The 21,780-nt window shown below is 38.9% G+C and overlaps 1 protein-coding gene across 3 annotated transcripts in view; it reads right to left on the bottom strand.

Annotated features, from left to right (window-relative positions):
- Spag17 (sperm associated antigen 17) overlaps positions 1-21,780 on the bottom strand; it is a 206,119-nt gene that overhangs the window by 33,806 nt on the left and 150,533 nt on the right. For 2 of the 3 annotated variants that reach the window (XM_034500547.2, XM_076933023.1), the window contains exons 30-41: positions 21,380-21,524; positions 19,994-20,148; positions 16,137-16,325; positions 14,016-14,161; positions 13,781-13,911; positions 11,727-11,854; positions 8,619-8,801; positions 6,028-6,141; positions 5,201-5,246; positions 3,277-3,376; positions 3,086-3,133; positions 120-219 (exon numbers count right to left, since the gene is read on the bottom strand). In XM_034500547.2, coding sequence (XP_034356438.1) covers positions 120-219; positions 3,086-3,133; positions 3,277-3,376; positions 5,201-5,246; positions 6,028-6,141; positions 8,619-8,801; positions 11,727-11,854; positions 13,781-13,911; positions 14,016-14,161; positions 16,137-16,325; positions 19,994-20,148; positions 21,380-21,524 — 1,485 coding nt within the window. The remainder of the gene's footprint in view (positions 1-119; positions 220-3,085; positions 3,134-3,276; positions 3,377-5,200; positions 5,247-6,027; positions 6,142-8,618; positions 8,802-11,726; positions 11,855-13,780; positions 13,912-14,015; positions 14,162-16,136; positions 16,326-19,993; positions 20,149-21,379; positions 21,525-21,780) is intronic. The other variant, XM_076933024.1, reaches the window with a different exon arrangement.

The raw sequence follows: 21,780 nt of genomic DNA, 5'->3' as shown, positions 1-21,780 counted from the left end.
TGAGAGTTATTGGTCACATTGTTGCAATAGGCACACAGTATCAGGAAAGAGAGTTTACATTTTAACATATAATACACTATTTTATCCAGATTAAATTATTATGAATTACATCTAATTACCTGTGACTTAAATAACGGGCTCAATTCAGACTTAAAATAAGGCGTTACTTCTTTTGTCTTAATTTGCATTAGGTAATTTTGTGTTTTCTCAATATTATCCCTGGTTCACATTTCCACAATGATATGTAAGAGAAGACACACAAAACACATTGGAAAAATTATTTTGCTTCTGCTTTCGCTCTAAATTCCACTGGAAACCATTACAACAACTGATGGGAAAACTGAGAAGGAAAAAACTGGATGGACATTCCCCCCACCCCCACCACCACTTGGAATAGGGACTCACTATTTAGCCTTGGCTGGCCTGGAATTAGCTTTATAGATCGACTTAGCCTTAAGCATAGGGAGACCCACTTGCCTCTGCCTTCCTCGTATTGGGATGAAAGGGGTGTTCCATCTAATTCTCTAACTGGTGAGTGGGGTGCTCACTTCAGGCTCTGATTGTCACATTTCTTCTTTTGAAAATCAGATTCTTGTGAGACAGGGACTAACAATGCCAGTTGATCTCAAATGTCGAAAGCCAAGGTGCCCCTCCAGTGGGTGAATGTTTTTGAGGTTGTGAGGTTCTCTGGGGTTTAAGTGACAGCCACAGGCTTCCATAATTTCAGTAGCAGCAGCAGCCACCACACAATACAAAGAGCTAAGTCCAAGAGGCTATTAAGAAATTAAGGGGCAACCCACACTGCTTTGAGTTGGCTTTTCCAATTCAGAACTCTTTTTCTGGGAGGCAATACACAGGTAAGGTCAGTGAGATCTACACTGGGGTTCAGGTGAGCCTTGTTATCTCTAGTTTATAGTAAACCCCTCAAGACTAGATATGTATTCTACAGCATAATTAATACAGAGTCGGGCTGAGTGACAAGATAGGTTATATACATCTTTAAGCTCATGATCTTGACAACTGCATCTTCTAAGCAGTCACCCAGGCTGACGTACTTCATATTTTATAGATAAGCAAACTGAATCCTTGAAGGGAAACAACCAGTCAGCATAGTAGATTCCACCAAGAAATCATACTTTAGCTGTCTCTAGACATGCTGACTCTGAGATCAGTGACTGCATGCCTGGAAGGACTACGAGGATTTAACCAAGTCTAGTTTGACATCACAATACCTTCTCTCTCTTGCCTCACTGGGCTTTCCCCTCAAGTATGGCAGCCTGGGGGTTGTTCATTGAGTCTGGAATCAATGAACCTGGCATTTGAGAGGGTTACGTTCCTTTGGTCCAGTCTCAGTGGTGATTCTTCTGTTGACCTCATATTTGCTGTGCACCTTCTGTGTTCTTGACATGCTGGTTTCCTCATACTCTGCCCACGTTTCTTGTTCCCACCATTTTTTTTTTTTATGCCACACAGTAAATCATGAGTCTCACCTTCCCTGGTTGTCATTAACCACCCACCCACAAGTTAAAATTTGAATTATATTTCAATTAAAAATTATGAGTACCTCATGAATAACCACAGCACTTAAAAGAGGTTAAAAGAGTATGTCCTCAGACCCTTGGTCATTTTATATGTGTGCACAAGGATGGAGGGGGACTCAGGGCTCCTAATTCTTGTTTATTAGACTTGGGGAAAGGGGAGAGAGTGCCTTCACTTGTGTGCCTACTGATGACCCTCTCAGGATCCAATAGATTGTCCCAATCCATTCACAATCTAGCAAATAATCGAATAGACATCCCTGATTAAGCCAAATGAGTCATACAACAAACCAAAGTCATGAATCTGAGAAGGGGCAGGGAGGGAGGAGGGAGACTAGGAGAGGTGGGAGAGGTATAAGAAGGATACAGGCAAAATAGTAGCCAGAATGCATTAAATACATGCATGAAGTTGACAAAGAACTTAAAAACTCTATCATCATACCAATTCTCATCATTGTTGGATCATAATGACGTTCTTATTTTTATTTGCCATATCCATTGTCTTACAAATATAGCAATTTTGAGATTGGCAATAAAATTTAAAAGGACATTAAACAAACAAACAAATAAAAAATAGCAAGTCACTATCTCCTGTTGTCCCCTGAGCTTCTAGTCTCATCTCCACCAACAACCCCTCATACATTGTGTCTAGGCCATAAAACCTAGGAAGGGCTTTTTCTAGCCTTTCTCTGAATCTGATTTCCAGATCTTCGTGGGAGATTTATTTTCCCTATATGAAGAGAGAAGGGGCATCTCTATCCAGACCACATTGATTTCTCTAAGGTTATTAATATTAGGTAATACTTTTTACCACACTATATTTATTCTTGGCTATTAATCAGACGGATCATATAGATTTACAGGCCCAATCATTTGTTTAGATTTTCATTTTTAAAATGACATCCCCTGTCTCATATAAAACTTAAATAAATTCATATTATTTTGTATAACCAGTTTGTCTCTTGTTATAGGAATCTCAGCCAGGAACTAAGATGTGTAAGGACAAAAAGGTTTTCTTCCACTACAGACAACATACTCCTTCCAGTTCAACCTTGTAAATGAAAAGTGGGTCTTATTGTTCCATTTTCCAATTATTCTAAAATGTATCCCTGAAACATTAATGAAGTTGATGTTGCTGAAAGGAGCAGTTCATGTGTACCAGTGGCCACCCACCACAGATATACAAACACATTTGGCTTCCTTTATGGATAAAAAACTGGAGTTGAAATCTTAAGCTCAGACTGGAGGGAAAAGAAGTATTAAGATGTTCCAGATACATTTCTAAAGCAGACAACACGAATCCTGAGAGTTTGTGACTAAGTCCCAAAATTTTTATGAGCATATTAGGATTACCAGAAGCCCAGAGAGAGCCCAGAGAGTCCTACTGCAGGAGAGAAGGATCTACCTAACTGCCCAACAGGCTGCCTTGCCTGCCACCTTGGCTTGTTGAAGCAGTGGCTGGGAACCTGTAGGACCTGGTAACCTACAGAACTCTAAGGTTCCACAACTCTTCTCACGGCCTTATGTATACACCAGGGTAGAATTACCTCTGTTGCTTTAGCTTTTCTTTCCAGCTCTTTCCTTGTGACGTATTCCTATGTGAAAAGAAGAAAAACATGGTGAAGGGTCAGTGCTCTCAAACACTGTATACTGGGAGAAGGGCTGCAATGATTCCCACAACCCTCCATTCCCTATTGTGTGCCAGTACTAACTAGAACAGACGTCCAGCATAGCTTACCCCCACTTCTTTTCTAAGAAATCTTTAGAGAAGTTGTCTGGTGAACATTTTGGAGCTGAAGCCATAGATTGCTTGAATAAATCTGTTAGGTGGGCTGCAACTTTAAACGTAACACATTAGTGTTAGTATTGACTTCTTTCATTTTTATTTTTAATTTAATGTAATTTTTCATGTTGACTTCTTTATAACATTTCTTCCTTACGTAATTACTGATCTGCAATCTCTTCAAGAGCCCACATTTAATTTACTAGTTGGTTTGGAGGATTTCTGCACTCAAGCTGTAGCGTGCAGAAATTAGACATCCTGCTGTCCATGGGATGTCTGTTAGTGAGCGTCCTCTTTAGGACTCAAATGTGAATATATCACAATGTGCTTGCCCTATGGCACTAGGGGAGCTGTGTGTCAGGGAACTGATTTCCCTCATATTAAAACAGATTAGCCAGCATACTGAAATTGTTTCTTTAAACACATACCTGCTACCAAGTTCTAAAGACCTGAGTATCATATATTTTAAGAATTTGGGCAATGTTGCTTAGAGTTTGTCTAGAGCATATAGCATCAGTGAGATGTCACTTTTTCAGAGAAACAATAGGACACCTGCTCAAGACAAGAAAACTTAGAAAACACTGATTTAGACAAGGGTAAGTAAGTGTTCTTCTTGGGAGACTTTTTTGTACCTTTTAATTTATGTGTGTTATACATCTGTAAGAAGTAAGACGATGTAAAATATTACTCAAACTTGTTTTATTGCAAAACTCATGCTTTTGTAGGAACAATCTTATAAAAACATTTTAGGAAATACAATAGGAGACACTGACTTCATGATCACCATTGGTAACCATCGGGATCAGTTTTCAGTATGCTGTTTCCCTCCTGCACCAATGTGAGAAATATAGTTTATTTAACCATTAATATTGGGTGACTGTAGGTTTGTCTCCATCACACATGCCTGTTTTCTTGGGCCAAAATTTACAAGCTCAAATGATCCAAGGTAAGTTTATAAGACCAAATACAGGGTAAATAAAATTTACATTTTAATTAAATGCATTTTCTAAAGGATAAGTATGTAACATGCTATATTTGGGATATACTATTAATACAGATTGTTATTTACCAAAAATTTAGTTTAAACAAAGCCTTCTGTATTTATGTTCACTGGCAGCTCTATTGCAGGGGCCATCTCATAAAAGTATGGTAACAGAGTATATGGACAGAGGAATACTAGAGGCTGTGATAGCCTCTTTCATAACGGCTATCTGAAGGGGTAGCTGTTCATCGTCTTTGGTTACATGTCACTTTGTTATACTATGAAATCTTAATAAGGGGAAAATCTAGATAAATAACAATGGCAAAAGTAATAACAAAACAAAAGTATAAGTCAATTCTGTGAAAGATGTACCAAACATGTCTGAGGGTTCAGTGAAACCCACAACAGACAGCTTGGGGCCTCTGCCACGTAGCTGACACAAAACCCCAGTAAAACTCTGGGGTTTTGCTGTTGCTCTGATATGATCTGGGGCAGGGGGAGCTCCTTTGAGAGTAGCTGTTTGTGTTATATAGTGTAGGAGAGAGCAAGGTGTGGGCAATGTGTGTGCACATGCTTGGAAGCCATGTGCATGCACACGGGGCCATTGGTCCCTGGGTCCTTGCTAACTCCTGGCCATTTCCTATGGAGTTGAAGTCAATAAGAAAGTCAAATATCAGTGTTTTTAGTCAACAAAGGAAAGTTAAAGATGAATTAAGTGGGGGATCACTGTTTCAGGGCAGAAAGAAAATATAAATCACTGCAAAACAGCATGGCCAGTACGGGAGCAGGGGTGACTACAAGAGGATTTGCTGTGGTATACAGAATGACAAGCAGGTATATTTAAGAAGTCCTCTGAAACCTTAGATAGAACACAGAAAAATATTAAATTCCAGTTACCTTCAGTCACGTGACTTTTTGTAGTTTCCTCCATCTTAGGGAACGACTGAAATGAAGGTTGGAATTACTTGAGGTTAATTGTATTACATGTGGAAAGAGTTTGTTGAGAAGCATTCTCTGTGTGCTCAATTTGACTCGTAGAAAAGACAAAAAGTGAATTTATGTTTTAAATACCAATACACAATTTATTTGAATATTTTCTTGTTCCTTTATGTAATGAATTTCTAAGAATAGAAGTCACTTGACTTTATAGAAATTACTTTTTTCTTTTTCTTTCATATTCATTAAGTTATTCAGTATTTCAATGAACATTAATTTCTTTGGGGGGGGGGGGGAGTTCGAGACAGGGTTTCTCTGTGTAGCCCTGGCTGTCCTGGAACTCAGTCTGTAGATCATGATGGCCTTGAACTCAGAAATCTACCTGCCTCTGCCTCCCAAGTGCTGGGATTAAAGGCGTGTGCCACCACCGCCCGGCCAAACATTAATTTCTTAATGTAAAATTAATAATACATATTCAAAGTAAAAATATCTACATTTCTATCATCTATTTATCTATCTATCTATCTATCTCTCATCTATCTACCTATCTTTTATTTGAGGATCTTCAGAATTATCTGTGAGTAAAGAAAGAGCCAAAGGAAGATATATTTGGAAAATTCAGGAAATCCATAATGCAATTACCACAGAAATAAGCCGTGGTGTGAATGAAGCAAATGCTTCAAATCCTTGGCAGGAATCTCATGTGGCTTTTCCCTTGTGCATTCTGCATGGAAGAACCTGACAGGGAGGCAGTAGAAAAAACAGTGGTCTGTAGGACACCCTCTCACCATAACCAGCTTGAGGAGATCCGCAGCATTGCCCCTCTCCTCTTCTGTTCTGGAGTCCTTGACTGTCATTTCCTGTAGCTCATCTTCTTTCTTCAGGATGTGGTTTATATAGTCCTAGGTCAGGAGAATCAATAAAACAGATAAGAATCAAGAACCAGGCAGAGAAATACACTGGCACAATCAGTGTCAACTGGGAATATTACAGAAGGACTAAAGAGTTCACACCTCTCAACACACAGTTAACTGGTCAAGCACTAGGAAAATATTTTTCTCAGTAGATTAATAATAATAATAATAATAATAATAATAATAATAATAACAATAAGCAAAGTGCTGATATGCTCACAACAAAAGCTTTAAAGGCACAGGAGAGAACTGCACAGGGACCTCGGGAGGGCCCTGCCTCTAACATGGTGCTTCAGCATTCTTTCACTAAAATGAATAAACTGGGTAGATGATTCCTAAGTCTCTCAGTATTGTCTGTATACATCACTTAGTTCATGCCTTTGCTTCTAGACGAAATATACTTCTTCCCCATATTTGATCAATTGTCAGGAGACATCTAGGAAAGACTAAAGACATGCAGGTGAGTTTTCTGGAGATGGCCCACTGTTTTGCATGGCTGTAATTGGTAAACTCTGAATTGCAGGGCCTTCAGAAATCTCATATTAGAATTGATTCTTATTGCTGATATATGCCTTTCCTGTCATTATTTCATATTCTAATGATGCCTGGGCATTAGCCCACCCATCTAAGAGTTTAGCCCATCTCTTGTAGTAATGCTATGTAGACAAATTGATGATTTCATAATTCCTAATAATGATTCTATTGAATTCCTAAATGTATGCAAGTAATTTTGAGTTCTCTATAGCATGAAAGTGCAATCAGGGTTCTGTAAACCTTTATGTACCACAGGTTAATTGCACTAGGATAGAAAAGCAGGCTTGGAAAAAAATTACCATCAGGAAAAATATTCCTTGTAGGTTAGCTGTGAAACCATTATCTGATAACTAAAGGTAATAAACTGGGAATGGACAATTTATTGTTAATTACAAGGACAGAAAATATTGTCCATACAAAACTTCAAAACTAATGAGACACAAGGCAGATGATTTATTTCTTGGTAAAGCCATGCTAACTTAGGACATAAAAATTATTGCTCTAAACTTTTGATGAACATAGAGCTAAACAATAGATAATGAAAATTTAGTTCGATACTAATCTTAATGAAATACATGTAAACATTTCTGCTGTAACTCTTTTATTCAATTTATGTTTGAATTTATATCTCAAACTTGCTTTTGGGATGGAATGATGCTTGAAAAACAATGTGATCACTTATCCTGAGAAAGTATAAGAACTAAGAAGGACAGTAAGGGAGTAGACGCCTTTTTCTTTCAGCAATAAAGAGGATGAAGCTTTTTCTTACTTCAAGGTTTTTGTTCTTACTTCTTAGGAGCTTTTTACTTTTTACTACTTTCAGCAATGAAAAGGTAGAAGCCTTTTCTTTCTTTGATCAATAAAGGTTGGAGCTTCTTTTTTAGCCAGAATGAGTGAAGTTTTTCTGCATTGGCACTCACTCAATGGAGTTTGCTCCATCCACCAAATATTTATATATTTTGTGAGTATAGGTGTGTGTATATAAGTTTACATGAACACTCGTGGAGCTGATGAGACAAGGTGATCTGGCCCAACCAGATGTATGTGTGTGTGTGTGTGTGTGTGTGTGTGTGTGTGTGTGTGTGTGTGTGAGAGAGAGAGAGAGAGAGAGAGAGAGAGAGAGAGAGAGAGAGAGAGAGAGAATATGCATGGGTCTATCCATATTGCCAGTGTAAAAAAAATTATTTTCCTTTCTTTTTTCATAAAGAGTTAATGAGTTTCTAGCCTCTGGCCTGGGCAGCTAGAAGTCCTTGAGCAAGAGAGAAAGGAAATCAGTGCTTATTAGCACAAAATAGTAAGAGAGAGTTACATAGAAAGAAACCAGTACAAGCACAAACAGTAAGTTTATAAGGCCAGCGATCATCAGTCCTTAGCCTTCATCCCAACTCTGTGTTCCACCATAGCTCATTCCCAGCGAGAGCAGGCCTCCAGCAGATCAATTATGTATCAACACTGATTCTCTTCTCAATGCTAGGCTTTGGGCAAATAACCATAAAAAGCATATACTGTTCATGCTGGCAGAATTAAATTTAGAAAGATGCTATAAATAAGATAACATAATGGGCTATATATTTATAAAATCTTAGATCATTTTCAAAGCAGCAACTGTTTTCGCCCATGAACAAGTATCAGATGAATGTGTGATTCTACATTTTCTCCAGAGAGCACCAACTTTCCATATAGAAAATATACATAAGAGTTTTCTTTTTTAAACTATAGCAGCACATTTTGGGCTTCCTGCAACCTAATACAGGAATCATTAAGTAGCTTCTACATTTTAACCTTCTATTTTAGGTGACTAATGTTCAAGTGTTATTCTAAATATTGGTAAAAACTAGACGATTTCAGGCTCTTCCGGAAACGAACAGGAATGATTTGCTATGTTCCCGATCCTTTGGGGGATAGGCATCATGTCATCCAGAGTCTGTTACCTTGAGGGAAATCTGTAGCTTTAGTTTCACCTCGTTCTTTATGACTTCGTGCTGGATGAACTGACGCATCTGTAGCACTTTGGGGCCTTCAAGTATAGGGGCTGGGATGTTTGTCAGCTGCTTAGACCCAATACACAGGCCTTTCCAAATCTGAGTGCCAAATGGTGGTCCTGGAGTCTTTTTCTGTCAACAAAACAAAGTGAAAGACTCACCAAAAAAGTCAGAACAGTACAGCAATGGATTTTTTTTAATGAGTACTTATGTGAATACAAGATCAGGGGTGATTGTGGGGCTCCTAAGCCAGTGGAAACCTGACTTTGAGGGATCCAAACAGATAAGGCTTGGCCACCCACTTGTAAACCCAAATGGCAAAAGTAATGGTTAAGTAGGAAAGAGATTCATCACTCAGTATTACAACCCTGGAAGTGCGTCATGCTCCATTTTCAAGGAGCCGACAAGAGCTTGGGATAATATAAGGGAGGACCAAAAGAAGGAAAGCAATGAATATGATGCATCCTCGGGCTGTCTCGATCCAAGTGTGGTTCAATTGATCAATATCTCAGGATTAGGGTTTTTAAGACAATTAGAAGGTTGCTGCTATCATAGTTGGGCTTCTAGGGGAGGGGGCTGGAAGCACAGCATGTAGTTTGTACTTAAGGTAAGATGTTCGTGTTCTGAGTTATTCCTGGAATCCAAGATAACTGTAGGAGACAATGGCTATGAGCAAAGGATAAGTTAGAAAGTTGGGAGTTTGTTCTTTTGGGTTTAGGGCAGTGCTGGGGGACTTCTAGAGGTGCTGTTGCTGGGATAAAGCAATCAAGTACCTGGTGTGGTGGCACACATTTTACTGCCATTACCCTAGAGACAGAAGCAAATGGATCTCTGTGAGTTCAAGGCCAACTAGGCCTAAATAGCCAGAACTTATTTCTGAAAGAACCTAAAACTAAGCAAGTGAACAAAGAAAACTTCACCCCAACCAAAAGCAACTTTGGGAAGAAAGAGTTGATTTGGCTTATACATTCAGGTCACAGTTTTTTATTGAGTGAAGTTAGGCAGGAATACAAGTCAGGAATCTGAGGAACAGACTTACCCTCTGCCTCACTCATTCACTGGCTCATGCTGCCTCCTTCTCAGATAGTCTAGGACCATCTGCCTAGGGTTGGTGCCACCCATAGGGGGCTGAGACCACCTGTATCTATTAATAACCCAGACATTTCCCTGATGCATCAACAGGCTAACTGGATCTATCTTGCTCCACAACATCTTCTCAGATGACTCTAGACTATGTCCACGTGATAATTAAAGCTAACTAGGTCAAGGTAAAACCTGGTAAATGACAATCTGCTTATTATGCTGTCTCTGTGAGTCTCAAATATATCTTATTCATTCTTTGGTGCTTCTAACCTTGAAAGGGACGACTGCTGCTTTTAGATGAAAGACCTTCAAATGATTACCATGTCTGTATGTAGAGCTGAGCAGTAACATTATCCAAATTTAAAGAATTAAGGAGACAGATACAAAATGGAGGCAGAGATGCCAAACTATAATAGCTTTCTAGTTATTCGGTGAACATCTGAAGGACCAAGGGTAGAGTCAGTCCTTTCAGAAGAAGCCGAAGCGATCACAATTACACCTGCGTGGGACAAAACAGTGCTGGAAAAATCCTCATCCTCCTGGATCTGAGCAAAATTTCATCTTTATAGGTGTTACTAACAAATTCGGATGCTGAGTATCTTTTCAGGAGGGCTATGTGATTCTGCATTTGGTAATTCAGCAACAGTCTGATTCATGTTACACAAATAACGCTTTGTTTAGCATGCTCAGATCACCTAAGTCATTGGGAGTTAGCAGTCTTTAACTTCCTGGTTCTGTGTGAATTTATATAGGAAGATTCTGAAAGTAAAATCATTCCATGGGTCTCGTCCAATTTTGAGCTCACTGTAGCTGAAAATCACCTCAAAACTCTCTAGGGGTTTCTTGGGAAGGAATGTCTGCCTAAAAGTGAGCTCAAACCTACTATTGTAGTCATTGGCCTTCAGGACTAGTGCACTTTGATGCCTTGATACTTTGTTTTAAAAAGAGTGGTCAGTGACAACCTCTCAGTGGCTTTCAGTTTATAGTATCAGAGTTTTAGATGAAGAAAATAATCTTCATTAATCCTGAACAGGTATATTTATCTTATCACCTTGTAGTATCTTCAGCTTCTTGACATTTTCAACATTCAGAGACGACTATTGTAGAGTAGTGTAACCTGTCTGAAGATTCAGGACAAGAAATCATGGCCACTTAGGATAATAAATTTGATTAGAGTCCCCAAATTAAAAGGAAGAAGTCTTTGTTATCTTAACTGCTCATGGTTTCTGTTCTTGCTATAGCAGACTTTACTGTTGGCTACTGAAAGCAGAAATTCAAAGACATTATCCCCCCTTAACAGTGGCATGATCTATGGTCACATTTTTTTGGCCTTTTCATGGATTTTATAATTGAACACCATATGATGTGCTGGACATGTTGCATGTGGTGGTTGTGGAACAAAATGACAATCTTACAAGATGCAGGATTTAGTGATGCTTCAGCAAATATATTATTTCATTCTTTTAAAGCTTTAGGATTGAGTTTTTGCTAGTTCTGACATGATAATATCCACAGTATTTAGGTGCTAATATTACAGTAGCAAAATTATTTTTGTCCTCTCTCTTTCCCCTCCCCTCTCTCCCCTCTTTCTCAGTTTCTGCCATTTTAAATACACAAAGGAAAAAAAAACAGGGAGAGTGAAAGACACAACATTTTGTTTCAAACTTAACTGGAGAGAAATGACAAGGAAAGTGCTTTAGTATCAGGAAGAACATGGTAAGGGGTAACAGGTTTTTCAAGAGGGATGTTTGAATAATATAGGAGCATGTTCAATCTTGCCACGCAGAATAAAAACCAAAACTGAAATTAGCTAGCCAGGCATAATCCTCTAAACGTGTATGGCTCCATCTATAAATATAACACATTTTGAGCTCATTCATTATCTTACAGTAGGCTGAAAATACATAAAATTATAGAAGACCTGAGCCTGAAATGATTTCTAAATAAAGTGACTTTACAGTTGGAAATGGATACCTCAACTGGAGGAAATGTTTCCCATGACCTGGACTGGAGATTTGGAGGAACAATGGTGTCTAGTTCCTTCTTCATGATCCATCGTGATGCTTCGTGGAAAGGACGAAGGACCGTGATGCTCAGGGCACCTGGATTAAAGGGAGTTACCAGATGTTATTTCTCTACCCAAATGTTCCCGATAAATTCAACACACATTACCCTAATTCAAAAACGACTTTGAACCGCCTTTTACACAAAATCTGTTCTCAGGTACAATGACTATGCTTTAAGGTACTACTCTCTAAGATAGGACCATGAGCCAGTCAACATCTGAAAACTGGACTTTAATCATCCAAAAGCATTCATCGGTGCCTTTCTGTCCCTCAGCAGTCAGGGTCCTGTCAGGTCTGCCAACAAACTGCCTTGATTCCATCTACTTTTGCTTCCTCCTCAGATGCAACATTTAATCATGTGCCTCAGATGTATCCATCCTGGACTGAAGTGAGAGCTAGCTTTTCTAGATGTAGATATAGTGCTATGGAGAGAACTGATCCTGACAGCCAGGTCAGGTTCATCCACCATTAAAGCTTCTTTGACTTCTCATTGCTCAAAGAGCAGAGCAGAGTCGTCTTTGTTCACCCCTGTCTCAGCTTGAACTGTTTCTTTCATTCATGCTACAGCCATGCTTGGCCTCTTACCCATTCTCCATTTAAGTATGATTATATGTGATTTCTTCCCCAAGAAGCCACTGCCCTCACCCATCACACACACACACACACACACACACACACACACACACACACACACACACACCACATGTCTCAAGCATCTTCAGAGACACTTTCTAGATGATACCAGAGTTTTCCGTTTGAAGCTCTTATTGGAAAATATTTCTATTCTTTGTAGACTTTCTGTAAGTTTATAATTATACAGTTATTTGTGGGGCTATATAATTAACACTTATTTCTCTTGATAAAGTATACGGAATTTAAGGAAATAAGGTCTATGTTTGTTTTAACTCATTATCTACTCCAAAAACTAATATTTGGCACAGAATGGGTTGCTAAGACAATGCTACTGAAATAAATAAAATATGCTGAGGAGAGTTATTATCTTCTGTTTTCATTTTGTTGTTGTTTGATTGTTTTTCCCCCCAACTGGGTTGTTTTGTTTGTTTTTTGAGACAGAGTCTTGCTATGTAGTGTAGGCCAACCTGAAGCTTACAGTGGTTTTCTAGTTCAGGAGTTATTGTACCACCAAGCCTGCCTTCCTTATATAGTTCTTTACATATACTATGTAAAGCCAGGTATAGCAGTCTATTTTTCACATTCACTCAAATAAGTCATATAATATGTACATGCATGCCAATATAGTAAAAGATAACATAGACCTGTAAGCATGCTTACAAGTAGACTTGAGGTATAAACCATCAAGCCAAAAATTAAAAGCTTGGAAATATATATGTATTTCTGAATATATATTTAATTTTTTAAATATAATATATTTATAATATATTTTGAATATTATATATTAATATATTAATATATGTATATAATATTACATATTGTGTGTGTATGTATATGCATATATATTCAGCATATCAAAGTACATGCCTTTAATTTTATGCAATGATTTTTTTGAAATTAATAAAATAACACAATTTCCCAGTGAATATACTATACAACATATATATTTCTGACTAGTATTCCAGCTTATACATAAAATATATTTTCTTATTATATTCAGTTTGACTAAGACATCACCTTAAAAATGACAAGAAAAAAATAAAAAAAAATTGCAAGAGAGCTCACACTATTTCTAAACAGGATGGAATGAACTCATAAATAAACCCTAGGCATGAGCCTTTTGAGAGCAGCAAAAGGCATTCCTTCTGGGCTTGCACAAGTTGACACTTAGACACAATTTAAGATGAATATCAATTTTGGGAGCTATGTAAGTAAGGTGATGTGGTCAGTTGGTATCTAGAGTAGCAAAATGAGCAAAGGGGATTGAACAGTCAGAAGATGAGAGTCACCAGAGGACCCGGGGAGCTGCAGGCAGCACGGCTTCTCTACCTGGGTGTTCCTGTACTGGTTCCTGGAGAACCACAGTTGTTGACTCTCCATAGGCTAAGGATAAGTATTCTTCTATGTCACTGTCTCGGAGAAGTTCCACTCCTGATCCATCAGCGTAGACAACAAAAAATCTGTTTGAAGAAGTAAAAATTTGACCATTTGAGACACTGAGTAAAGGCACTTCTTGAACTTGGAACAGAGAATAAAAATCCTAACACTTTTGATGCCATTTTACCTGGGAACATGTTCACCATAGATCTGCATGTGATTCTTTTCAAGGTGAAGTGATGATAAGCTTTCGTAGCCCTCTGTCTGTACATTGAAGTCATCTTCTAATTTCTTTTTAGGTAAAATTGTTGATACAGAGCCATCAGCCATGACCTAAGGAACAGGCATATGAGCAACTGAAGAGAAAAAAGTGCCAACGTGTCCTACATCACCACTGATCCAATGTGAGCAAGCTCATGCTCTTCTGGATTACCAAAAAAGTCAAGCATATTTAATTGCAAGGTATTGACATTATGTATAAATTCCATTAATAAAAGTGGAGACACACTGGCCATGCAGCTATCCTCATAAACTGTTAGAAACAAACTGCAGCACATTCAGAAGAAAGTGAACAGGACCGAGAGGGGACTAAAAATCGTATCCTATGGGGATCAGTTCAAGGGATGGAGACACTAAACATGAAGGGACAAACACTCATGCAATTGCTGTCCTAAGATATTGAAACCATCTTTGCATGGAAAAGACTGAGATTCAAGTGCAGAACTGTGGCTCCCTGGTAGGACATACGGGGAAATAGATTTAGGATACACATGATAGGAATTATTTTAGTTACTTGTACTATCTATATCTGGCCTGCATCTCTTCAGAAAGGGGCATGGCACAGACTGCCCATTCTAGGTAATATGGCCATAGAGGGGCATCAGAAACATGCTTGGCAAAGAACATCCTAGACATTTCAATCAGGAGGGTCTTTGGCTATCTGTTCCTATTGCTAGCAATTATCAATTGAAATTCATCAGTTCATGCTCATGCTGTGAAGAGTCTCAGTTATTTAGGGAAGAAAGCCATGAGCTGGACCAGGACTGGTCTGCATACCAAAATAACATTAGAGACTCTGTGTGTTGAGGCTAAGTCTAAAAACTAACCACATACTCACTAGCCGTTGGAGGAAATTCTACTGTTGGGTGAGGATTTGGGGGAAAGAAAAAGATAAATGTTTAGACCATGGGGGATGGCAATGCTTTTTGGTCAAGGGCCAGAAGTTATTCAGGAGCTGCAGGCCACACACTCTCTTTTGCAAACACACTGCCCATTTACTGCTAAGCAAATGTAGGCAGAGACAAGCAGCAAACAAAGGGCATCCCTGTGTTACAGCAATAGTTTCCATAGGATCGTTGAACTGTGTGTACCTTTATATGTCATGAAACAGTCTTTAGATTTTTAAACTAATTTTTAAATGTGAGATCAACATTGCAGACCCTAATCTATACAGAGTATGAGGCCATGGTTTGTCAATTCCTGGACAGAGAAAAGGGACCACTATGGTACTGAAAGACAAGGAGAAAATTGAGCATCATCATAGCAGTGCCTAAGCCATCTGCAGACTCTTTCTTCCCAACATTAGCCCTGCTAGGCACTTCTCACTGTAGACTGCCCTAATGCCATGACATTGGAGAATGCTTGTGTTTCTTCTCACTTGCATTCCTACATTAATGTTTGTGGTTGTGTTATGTTTTTACTTACATTTCTCTAATTGCCTAGTAGCTTTAAATTTCCTCCTGCTCAAGTTATTAAGACTGTTCTTCTCTATGAAAAATACTTAAGAATTAAAGAAAAGGTATTGACATTCATGATTGGTTGGCTGAGGTTGAGTAAATGACCCAATGCAACAAATGCAAAAGTCTGTATAGAACCTGTCTAGCACGATACATTTCAAAACAAAGCTGTGGCAGTTTGAGTTACGGCCCCCATAAGTTCACTGAGAATGATGTTATTAGAAAGAATTAGGAAGAACTAGCCTTGGAGTGCCTGTGGCCTTACTGGAGGAACTGTGTCACTCAGGATAGGCTTTGAGGTTTCAGAAGCTCAATCCAGGCCCAATGGCTCATTCTCTCTTCCTGTCAATCTGGATGAAGAACTCTTAGCTACCTCTCCAGCACCATGTTTGCCTACATGTTATCATGTTTCCTTCTGTGACAATAATGGACTAAACTTCTGAACTGTAAGACAACCTCAATGAAATGTTTTCTTTTATAAGAGTTGCGATGGTCATGGTGTCTCTTCACAGCAATAAAACCCTAACTAAGACAAAAGTCCAGGCTCTCTTCATAGAGACCCTGCATCTTACCTGAAAGATGTTCCCCTCAGGATCCTGGACCTCACAGATCACCTCTGAGGTGTGCTTCATGATATACCTGCTGGCTCTTAGCTGCTCACGCTTCTGGAAGGGATGGTACAAATGACTGCTCGATTCATGGCAGTATGTAGCTGAGCAGTCTTTATCAATATAAAGGCAGCCTGTGTTTGGAGGTAGCACCTGGGAGGAGAGAGAGAAAAAGACATTTAATTTCCTTATGCAATTTGAGTGATTTGAAAGATCAGGACAGAAACATTATCTAAGAAAAAACATGATGTTTCTGAAGGACTTCTTGCCAATGAACAAACAGAAGATCCAGTTTCTTGCCTCATACTTTTTCCTTCTATTTTCATATGTTTTCTAGGTTTGTTATTTTCCTCTTACTTAAGACTTACTCCATTTTAACTTAGATAAATACATGAAACTCCGTGCAAAATGTTTGGTACCGATTACATTTTGGGACAAAGAAACATACTTTAAAAGGATAAATGTTCTTAGAAGCTTTGGTTGGCCTTTACCCTTCTGATAGCTGATCTAGACAAGTGTTAGTGTTCCTGTAATGACTTCCAGGTCTTTTGAGTTCCAATTCATGTCCTGTAAACCCACTCCTTAGAAGTGTAGTATTTGGTAATCTTTTAAGATATCCAAGAACTTGTACATGTACATTGTACATGATTTTAGAATATTTATATCATTCCCTCCACATAGAAACTCCATCCTCAGCCATCACTGTATCACCCCTGATTCTAATCTAGTGACTGCTAACCCATTATCTCTGTAGATTTCCCATGCATATACAGTCACTGTATATCTCTGTCCCCAGTCCTCGGTGGCTACTAATCCATTATTCCTATAAACTTTCCTATTCTGGATTTTCTGCACAGATGGAAATATCACTGCATAGCTTTTTTCACTTGGTGTAGGAGTTTCAAGATGCAGCAGTTTGTAGCGTGCAACTGATTCCATTTGCTGGCACAGTGACACCACCAGTTGACACATCAACATGGATGGGGAAAGTCTCAGAAGGCCCCACCACTAGATGAAAATCTTCAGGCCGTTAACAACTGCTGGAATTGAGAGTCAGTCTACTTCAGGGATAATTCCTGTAGGTTATTGTGGCAAGATTTTTCCCTTTTCAATCTATTTAAATATTAGTGCATGAGGGGGGGCCTGTGATTGGACAGGGAAAGGGGAGGCAGAGCTAAGAATTGCAGAAAGAGAGAGAGAGAGAGAGAGAGGGAGAGACACACAGAGAGAGAGAGAGAGAGAGAGAGAGAGAGAGAGAGAGAGAGAGAGAGAGAGAGAGAGAAGAGGGAAAGGGAAAGGGAAAGGGAAAGGGAAAGGGAAAGGGAAAGGGAAAGGGAAAGGGAAAGGGAAAGGGAAAGGGAAAGGGAAAGGGAAAGGGAGAGAGGATCAAGATGGAGGGCAGACAGGAAGAAGATCCTGAACCAGCATGGCCTTAAATAGCCACAGGTAGATATGATTTTATATAGGGATAGAATGATCGGGGTAACTTGTCTATTTTAGGTGGGCAGCTTGTACCATTATTAATTGGCCTTGAAATTATTGTGTAGGCATCTTGTATATTGAAATTTTATTGATATATAAGTATGATTGGTTTACTATAAGCTTTAAGAGTTTTGATTTTACCAGGTTACTAGGTATTGTGATATCCAACCACATGGTTGTGGTATCCAACCATGAGGTTGGCAGTTATTACATGGGGTTAGGCCTAGAGCTGTGGAGGCAGCATAGTTGACAGGTGGAGACAGCGACCACACCAATGTCTGGGGGCCCCGGGCCAGAGGGTCTGCGAGATGGGAACACCCGGGCTGGGGCCATGTGCTGGACTTAGTGCTGGGAGCAAACCCGAGCTGGGAATACCATGACCAGTTGCTGCAGGGGCCTAGAGACGGAGGCAGCGGGACCATGCTGGACCTGAGAGTTGCCAGCAGTAGCAGGAGAAGCCTGTCAGCTTGTATTTTTTAAATATATATATTTCCTGCAACAGGTTATTCAATCCCAAGTGATTAGCTGTAAACACACACGTGTGTGTGTGTGTGTGTGAGTGTATGTGTGTGTTGTATACACATAAGCAACACTAAAAGGACTCAGTAGGTTATATTTATATATACATCTACCTGCCTGTCTATAACAATAATGATTAAAGAAGAGAGGCTATGAATATGAGAGGGGAAACACAGGAAGAATTAGAAGGGAAAAAGGAAGAATAGAAATAATGTAAATACAGAACTTATGTATAAAATTCTGAAAAAAATTCAATTAAAAAAAATTTGCCCTCCCTCAGCTCTACTGGATCTTACAGACCCAATGTGCACTTGGTATATCCTTTTAAAGGGAAAAAGATGAAGGCCCTCATTGTGTGTGGCAGACCTGCCCAAAGTACCTTCTCAGTTCCTAGGAATTTGATAGCTTCTGGGTAGACAGGAACTTATCTCAGGTCAGGCTACCAACTCTTCTGATTGTGTTTTAGCCAATACCATCGTTGATGTCATGGTCAAGAGAAATAACTACTTGACACCTGACCTCTGGAAAGAGACTGTGTTAACCAAGTCTCCTTATCAGGAATTCCCTGACCATCTTAAGAAAATCCACACTGGCGTGTACATTCCAAGGACCAGACTACAGCTGTGACTACCATATTGGGTTTTTACACCTATATGAAGTGAATTAGGTCTGTTTTTTAATTTTTTAAAAATTGATGATGCTTATGCTTTTGGGTGTTGTCTTAGTGTTTTATTGCTGTGATGAGAAACCATGACCATGGATGGCAACTCTTTCAAAGGAAATATTTAATTAGAACTGGCTTACAGTTTGGAAATTTAGTTTATTATCATCAAGGCAGGAAGCATGGAGGCACACAGACAGACTCTATGCTGGAGAAGCAGCTGAGGGTTCTACATATGGATCTGGAGAGTGCAGGAAGTAAACTGTCACACTGGGCATGGCTTGAGCATCTGAGACCTCAAACCCTACCCCCAGTGAAACATTTATTCCAACAATACCACACCTCCTAATAGTGCCATTCTTTATGGGCCCATGGGGCTCTCTTGTATTTAAATCACCATAGGTGTCATTGCTAATGAACACTCACACTTATGGTTTTTTTCCTCTCTCATTTTCAGCCCTTAATTTGATCCACATCAATATACAATGGATGAAAAAAGAGAAAGTATAATGACCAGGAAGATGGAATGGATAAACCAGTTCAGCCACTGCCACAATGACAATGATGAATCTATCACATTCTAGTTCTTGGTTCTCAGTCTCTTGTAACATGGTGTGCGATGTCATGCGCATGTCTCTTCTCTAACAGGGAAAAATCTTTCAAAAACTAAAGAGACTGTAGGCTGACACCAGCATGTTGTGTTTAATGGGAAGGGGTGTGTTGCCAAGTTTTTCCTTTACTTTTGAAGGAATGAAGCATTGCTTCATCTGGGCAAACCACCCTCCCAGGATCACACAGACTGTTGTGCCCTCAGTTCCAATGGAACATTGGGAGTGGACTGCAGTCAAGAATGAGATTAAAGAGGAAGATAACTGTAAATCAGATTACTGGAATGGTTCTGCCACTACAGTGCCCAGTGTGGGGAGCTCCTTAGCCTAACCTTGACTCAAAGCTACTAATTTTTCACAACAAGCAAGATAATGTATTCCTAGAATAGATAAAAAAGACAATAGACAACAGCGTGAGAAGTGTATCAGGTGAGTGAGTGAGGACAGCAACTAAGGTTGCCATTCTGAAAATTCCCACTGTCCCAGCACAGTGTGACTTGTTACCCTTGGGCATTTACATGTATCAGTCCCCATTTACCAACACGACCCACCTGGTATGATCCCTGTGGCTTTGCAATAATAGATGTTCCGTCCCCAAAGGTGGCGCAGCAGCTACTGTCCTCACAGTTGGTGATAATAGTGGCATAGTGTGAGCTTTCTATCCGCATACACTTCACCTGTCTAGTGACAGTCCCTGGACCTTCGGCTACAAGTAGAATACAAGGTAAAGAGATTGGGTAGGATTCATACAGTGGGCTATCAGCTTCAGCCCATCTCCTGGCCAGCTGGATTCCTCGTGGAGAAAGACCTGGCTGTGAAGAGTTGCACAGGCTTCTAGTGTGGCCTGCAATCCTTGTCAATATCCTTCAAAAATAGTTCTAGAATCTACATTCTGATGTGACTTAGAATGCTGTCTTATTAAGTATGCTGCTAATATTCTTTTCATTTTGAGAAGTGAAAAACATTTTTCAAGATAAAAATTGAAATTCATTAAACATATTCACCAATAAGAGTTGATACCTGTTCCTATTTGGTCATGTTGTTTCAAAATATGTATATGAACAAAATCTCCAGGTAGAGTAAAACAGGCATTTTGTCTATGCCTAGGTTTATTTTTCTTGTGCAATTCATTTTTATAACTTTATATAAATATGTGTTAAGAATAAACAACATATGAGGTTTATGTACTTTATATTTACATATATTATATACTAATATATCAAATTATGTAATTACCGTATCTATCATTTATACCTATATTTTTTGACATTGTATTGAGGTCCCTAACAATTTTTATTTTTGAGAGTGTTTCACTATGTAGTACAAACTTGTTTTGACCTCTTGGTCCTCCTGGAAGCTGAGATAATAGGCCTTTGTTTCCAAACTTGAAGTCTCCAGAAATATTTTATATGTGTGTATGTATATGTGCACATGTGTTTATAGTATCTGTGTTTATATGTAGTATGTTTACATACAGTATATTTGTATTAAGTATATGTACTTATTTTATATTAAATGTGTGATTGTATTTAGTGTATATTTAGTGTGTGTGTTTGTATTCGGTGTATGTATGTATGTATGTATGTATGTAGACTCTTACCATCATGAAATAATGCCCCTTTTAGTATTATAGTACATTTTATTTTTCCATTCTATCACTGATGAACATTTATATTTTACCCAATATTTCAGTGATATGCCAGGCTGAAAATTGCACCTGTATGCCTATTTTATCATTCAAAGGTGCAAGGCTATCTATATAATAAAAGCCCAAAGTTAAAATTTTATATGATAAACATATTACAGAGAGGGCCCTTTGTATTGCATATGTATTCCCTGCCTGGCTTGCTTATTTTTATGAATACTTTTGATGGTGAGCTTTCTACCTGACTCATACTCTAACATTCTGTTGTTGCCATCTTAAAAATATGACTCACTTATTTCTTCATCATTTGGGGGAGTAATATGATCTTCATACACTTGGTAAAAGGTCGTGATTCTGGTACCATCAGCATGGTCCACAATCCGGGTTCCATCCTTCTTCTCAACAATGATCACCTTGTCTTCTCGAGTAGTCATGACCTGAACATGAAAAGCAGAGCATAAACATTGGAACAGATGGTTAGTCCCCAGAGATAAAACAGATATTCAAATATATTTAACACATAGGTGACTTTAGTCACATCAATGCTTAAGTAGTATAAACAATTCATGAGCTAGTCAGCATTGCACTACAGAGGCTAATGCAGGAGTTCAAGCCAGCCTTGGTTATGTCTCAACAGTAACAATAACAACAACAGCAGCAACAACAAACTAATCACTTAAGTAAATGAAAAAA

The sequence above is a fragment of the Arvicanthis niloticus genome, chromosome 4 (genome assembly GCF_011762505.2).
Source record: "Arvicanthis niloticus isolate mArvNil1 chromosome 4, mArvNil1.pat.X, whole genome shotgun sequence".
In the NCBI taxonomy this organism is placed as follows: Eukaryota; Metazoa; Chordata; class Mammalia; order Rodentia; family Muridae; genus Arvicanthis; species Arvicanthis niloticus.
This window is presented reverse-complemented; position numbering and strand designations above follow the sequence as displayed.